This window comes from Acanthaster planci, linkage group LG01, assembly GCF_054643075.1.
Source record: "Acanthaster planci isolate LZ-2023a linkage group LG01, COTS_SCS, whole genome shotgun sequence".
NCBI lineage: Eukaryota > Metazoa > Echinodermata > Asteroidea > Valvatida > Acanthasteridae > Acanthaster > Acanthaster planci.
In genome coordinates, this window is record NC_141777.1 from 26,674,069 (window position 1) to 26,680,485 (window position 6,417).

At 43.3% G+C, this 6,417-nt stretch overlaps 1 protein-coding gene across 1 annotated transcript; it reads left to right on the forward strand.

Annotated features, from left to right (window-relative positions):
• On the forward strand, positions 1-4,011 carry LOC147800605 (uncharacterized). The gene has a single exon (XM_087146103.1). The coding sequence runs from the start codon at positions 612-614 to the stop codon at positions 1,929-1,931; it is 1,320 nt and encodes a 439-aa protein (XP_087002229.1). The 5' UTR covers positions 1-611; the 3' UTR covers positions 1,932-4,011.
• Positions 4,012-6,417: the final 2,406 nt, after the last annotated feature.

Below are 6,417 nucleotides of genomic sequence, written 5' to 3' on the forward strand. Positions count from 1 at the left end.
AGTTCGATTTTGTTCAACACCATAGACTTTTACAGGCTGTCAACCGATGTTTTAATACCAACAATGTTGTTGACCTGCTTTAAATCCGGAGCTTACAAGCTCCCAATGACACAATGACTGTACATGATAATGAGTTGCAGGGCAGACTTGTAAAATACCAAAACATGTCAGCCGGTCGTGTGCTATATGCTGATGGTGGAGCTGTCAATTTCACATTAAACTGTGAGTTTCAGATAAACGTGAGACGATGCAAACCGTTGCTTGACAGCCAACAATCACCCAACTACTTTTGGACCAATCACGTGACAAGCACGACCAGATTGACGCGACATACGTCATCGCCGGCGCATGTTTACTGCCGGTGTGTGCCAGTGTGACGCGTGCGGTGGTCGTACCCCCTCAACGCAAGAACACCGTGTGGGGTTACCATTGGTTGAAAGAAACAGATTAGACATCGTGTCCCTCAGCAAACAACACGGCTAAACTCGTCATCGAGGCCATCGGCGAGACAACACTGCATTTATCTTCATCAGTGTAGGGCTGACTTGGCTCGTCTCCACTGTTACGCGTCTTACGCACGCGGGTCTCCAGCACACATCGGCTTCACATCCATGACGCAAGGAGACCAGCAACATCCCAGTGGGATGACTGGGGCGGACGGGGCCGGGTCCTCCTGTCCCAAGGACGCGGACGCCGTTAAGGGAGGGAGCAGCAGTCCCCAGGAAGGGAGTGACCGGATTGCGATGGAAGGTCGACTACACTACAACCAGCATCCTCCTCATCATCATCATCACACCCGCCAACACCTCGAGCAGACCACGTCAGCTGATGGGGATGTCAAGACACTACTTCATTTTGTCAGTCTCGCCTCCTCGGACATCAAAGCGGCGCTAGACAAGTCAGCGCCGTCCACTGCGAGAAAATCATCCTCAGCGGACAGTAGCCGAAAGTATCCACAGAGGCAGTTGTTGAAAAAGTCCCCGACCGCAAACTTTGCTGAGGCTGAGGTCTGCCGTGGGGAGGATTCTTATTTCAGTGCCCGGAGATTCCTTGCAAGCTCATGCCCATCACCGGCCAATCCTAATGGCGCCCTGCATTTTTCGGAGAGGCTGATGGCAAGTGCTTCTCTTCATCGAGATCACCTCATCAAGAGTTCGGATCTTTTGAAAGAGTTCACCTTCGGAAATACCCTTCGCCGTGATCCCGACCAGCTCCTCTTGGGGAGGAGAGGCTCGGTGAATCGGTACACGGATCGACGCAGTGCGAGTTCGGCCGGTCGCGAGTTCACCGACATGTCGACTTTAGTAGACCGCGGCAGTGAGGGAGATCGGCCCGACAACGAAAACCCCGTACCGCTCCGCAAGCGCAGACTCCCCGCCTCATTCTGGCAGGAACCTGAACGCAGCGAAAATCACAAGACAACACCGGTCACGATGACGGGGCTATCCCCAGTGAACCTGAGCTCAAATCTGAAATTTCCCAGCCTTCTATCATCTGTAGCCCAAGGATTCGCCGACTCCAGACCCACGTCTTTAGACAAGAATGCCATATACCCCAGCAGTGATCATTGCTTCTCTGGTTTGACCCTTCCTTTCCCACCTCTTTCAAACACCATGAGTAGCGATAACTACTTGAACAGGTCTTTGAACTTCCAGTGTTCGTCGATTTGCTCGTGCAACCAGCACGCCGACATGTACAGTTACGAGCACGGGCCCGCCTGTGCCGCGTACATGGCCAGGCACGGCGGGGAGACATCGGGAATTTTCAACCCAGTCAATGCCACTGGGCTACTGTCGCGGTGGCACGCTCCACCACAATTCGCCACCGAGAGGGCAAGCATGTGCCAACCCTCAACCCCCCGTGTCGTTAAGCCCATTCCTACAAAAAGCATCACGTCTTATCCGCCGAGGTATCACCCCATATACACATGAACAGACAAAGCCCAAATACAGCGGCATAAAATAAACCCTGTTTCTATCTATACAAATTCCCAGCTCATCAAAACCCTATCATCACATTTTGGAAAGCGGCTGTCATTGTTCGTGCCGCAAATTGACGAAATTCCTACCAGCCGAGTTTGACATTTTCGTCGTGTATCTCGCCTGCAGTGATGATACGAGCCACAAGAGAACTGGAATGCAGCCCCCCGACGATAGTTGGTCGCCCACCGATAGTTGAAACTCACTTAAGAACACACTTCCCAGTCAGTGTGCTGGAGGGGGGAGGGGAAGCCACAGAAAGTGACGGCTGACGGCAAGTGTTCTGGTGTCTGTAACGGGCCGTCTGGCACGCGCACCACCCCAGGGGAGCAATTAAGACGCTAGCTGACAAGCCAAACGCGTGTACCGCCCATGTGATATGCCCCTCAAATGCTTTGGATCCGTATCGCATGTAAGCAAATGCATCTGGCTGTTTTGTGACAAGTGTGGGAAATTGCTGTTCACGCTTTACAAAACCTAATTCTCATTCATTATTTCCTGGTTTTAAGTATTTCACTTTAAATGGTCTTGTTTATTTTGCCCCTTCAAAACGATTCATTCTTACCCACATGCTCGTGATTGCGAGAGACTTTGCAAGAGTGCGTAATAATCAGTTGTCCCATGTAACTGTAAACAAAACATAAAATTTATGTTCCATAAAAAAGAAGAACCAGCCAGATCAATTTAATTTCCAAATACACAAAAATTGAATCACGTTATTCTTCCAGTGACTTAATTTTTTTGTCTTTGTAAGAATGGGGACAAACTTTGTAAGAAATGGTATGCACAGGCAGGTTTCAGACCCCGGAGAAGAGGGATGAATTAAATTGAAATGATTAATATTTGAGTACCTCATTTTTTTAAAAGAAACTTTTAAAATAATCGAGAAGAATTTACTAAAATGAGTAAGCCCACGAAGCGTTTGGATTTGTGTGAAGGGGGTAGGGGAAGGCGTCCTCTGGCATGTACCTGCAATTTTCTTAGCAACAACTTAAATGTGAAAATTTTGCAGAGGGCACTTAAGATTTTAGTGACCTTATTATGTGATGTTAATGCGTGTAGTGTGAAATATGATTGCAAAAAGTATACTATACAGGGAATTCTGTTGCCATCTTCCTTCATTCAAATTGGTTTGTTGAAAGAAACAGCACGATTTCCTAATTAAATTCTTTATGACGGACAGCAGTTGCGATTGTAATTTTATGAAAACGTGGGGCTGATTTTAGTTAGCAAATTATTGAAATCAAATTACAATTAATGTAATTTATGATTTTAAAATGTCTTGTGGAAACGATAACTCACATTTTATTACCTTTAACAAATCTTAGTGACGAAAATGGTATGATTAAGGGTGTGAAGCGTGCATGTAACAAAATATTTAGGACATTTTCTGGTCTAACTGCAAAGGAAAGTTTCTTTTTTTAAATATTCTATATTTATATCTTCCCAAGTCTTTCTGCAAGGTGCAAGATGTTTACAGAAGATTCCAATAGATCAGTACCAATTTGTTTTTGTAGTTTTCTTTTCCCAATCGGGTGCACTTAGTGTAAAAATACTGACCGAGGTTTTCAGACGTGTATATTTCTAATTGGTGTAAAATTCCCATGGCTGGTGTTAGAACTCTGCATTTGGAGCGAATGCGGTTCCAGACCCCACATATCTTACTTATTGGAAAAACCACCCAATTTAAACAATTAAGAAAATCAACACGGTTTCAAAAGGTCTCGCGATATTCCCGAAATGTCACAAATTTGTAAAAGTTTCTGGACCCCGTCAAAATGTTTGTATAATGCATTTCTCGTAACTGAACAAGTTTTCCTTTTTCTGCTTTGTGAAGCACCCGACCGCCGTAAGCGGTGTTCCGAACCGAATGGTTGGATATTGTGGTTGCGACCTCAACAATGTGCATTTGAATATTACTTGAAGTTACAGTTTATTCCAATGGAAATTGTTTAATTTGTGAATTAATAGGTGGTGATGTTGTTTCAAGACAGTAAAAAGAAAAAAGACGGCAACAGCATTAATCAAGTGACACTTGATATTGATTTGTGAGATTTGTTTTTACCTGAGATGCTACCCAGAAGCGAATGGTGTACGAAACATCTCTGAAAAGAATGCCTGTGAAATCGTGCAGCTATCCCTGGTGACCGTTAACGTGCTTATAAAAAAAAATCAGGACCCATTGACTTTGCAACGCTGTGGAAGGCCAAATAAATTCTGCAACAAAAGGAAGCAAAGGTACACACTCTATATGCCATACTGGCGATTGGGGAAAAATGCGGTAAAGATTAAGGGGAAAAGAAGGATTATGGTTGGGCTTGTGTCTCAGCAAAAAAAACTCTCTTATTAAAAAAAACTGCAACAACTAGTAGGCGTAACGTGTTTGCATTCCTTTAGAAGGAAATTAATGTCACTACCAGGCATTCTATCGGATTACTAAGAAACCACCAGCCCATCCCTACTGAAAATTCACTGTAAGCTGGATGGAACCACTTAATCTTATAATCCCCAATCCGGATTTGGGGTGTTTTTATCCAGGATTTGGCATTCCCATCCGAAGAAAGGAATTTGCTCAATCATTTGAACAAAAGCCATAAACGGATGTATTAAAAGGTTGCATGCAAATCTTTCTTGGAGCAGATAGTTTGAAGCACAAATGGTTTATTCCTTTGTTGAATGGATATTGTTTTACAAGTCTGTCAACCATCTGAATTCCTGTGCGACAATTATTTTACTTGATAATTGTTCCAATCGGACACCTACATAAGTATAAGTAGGCCATATACGTACATGTTGAAATGCGAACTTGCATTTTAGAATGGCTGTAGGCCTGAGGATTGAAGTTCGAGGCTTAGATTCGAAACCCCTATTTTTATCTTTTTTATATTATTTATTTCATTTTTTGCGGGAAATCTTGTATAAGCGAAAAGAGATACTTTGGCCGTGATGTCGTAATAGTAGGACCCACTGAAATTCCCCCAGACTTCTACTTAAAGAAAGGGACATTTCGGATAGAATCCTGTGGCATGGCTGTACGGAATGACCTTCAAAATTCTAATTCTAAAACGATTTTAAAAATAGTTTACGGCAGTAGGCCTAATAGCCAGGATATTTCTGTAAGTTCCAACAGGAATGTCGCGGTGGTGAGGACAGAACCACTTGAAACTGTCAAATGGATGGTGCTTTATAGTTTCTTTTGGTCTGTTTAGGATGGGCCACATCATTTGAAAAACTGTTTTCACCTTTCCAGAATACAATAGACTTCAACACATTTCACAAGAACTTTGAACAACTGCACCGCTCTACCATTACCCAATAGGTTGTTAACGAGGTGATAAATAAAGGTACCTTAACGAGAGGATTTCTATAAGTCCGTGAGCGAAATCATCTTACAATAACCTTAATTGGAAAAAGTAGCATTCTCTGGGACATATTTTACTGCACTCGATGCCTAGCAACGACATGAAAATTAGTGGCGCGTAAAGGGTGAAGTACATTTGACAGAATGCGTCGACGGTTTGCTAAGAAGCAGGTGGACGTTTGACTGTTGAAAAAGGTGTCGTTAGAAAACGTCATAAGTGGATATGACAAGGGGAAAACTTGGGGATAGGTAAGGTATTGGACTTACCTGCAAACTATCTAGTTTCTTTATAAAAACCTGGTAAACAATCAAACTTGCACCCAAAATTCAGCTGTCAATGTGATACACAATGTCATCAGCAAGCTGCATCAAAGACACAAGCATTGTCGATCAAATATGGCGGATTTCCAATACTGCATGTCGTGTCGGCCTATATGGGATACAGCAGCATTCACTTTTCGGATTACACTACCCTTCGGATGTTAAAGGGAATGCTCAAATACCGCTCTGGGATTGATGTTGATAGATGATGGATTGATGATGTCGGTGTCTTAAACTCGGACAAAATTTGTTATTGATTTCGATCCGTGGCAGACCTTGTTACGCCTAGAGAATCGACAACGTTTTTACCGAATTATTTTCGGCGCTGTTATCCATAAACAAGGCCTCAACATGTACTAGCAACTCCTCCAACCGCTTTTGTCGAAATAAAAAAAGATCACTTCGCTGATAAATCCTCAACATTGAACCCTCGGACACTTAACCTTGCATAGGTCTGTGGCTGAATTTTTTTCAGACAAGATCCAGATAGTTTGCAATACGCTGAATATTTGTTTCTGGATGAAAAAATTCACAAGACTGACAGTGTCAATCATGCCCTACAGATGAATCTCTTCAACGATTTTGACGAGTTGACACCCATGTTAAATTATGAAGTTTCAAGGTCCATGGGCAAGGCGAGTTCAGCCTTCTGGAAATGTAATTTCCTTTGATGTCCAATAAAAAAAAGCCTGTTCAAGCCATCACCGCAGCTCATTCGAAGAAACATTATTTAAACTCATACACTTTTAATGGCAT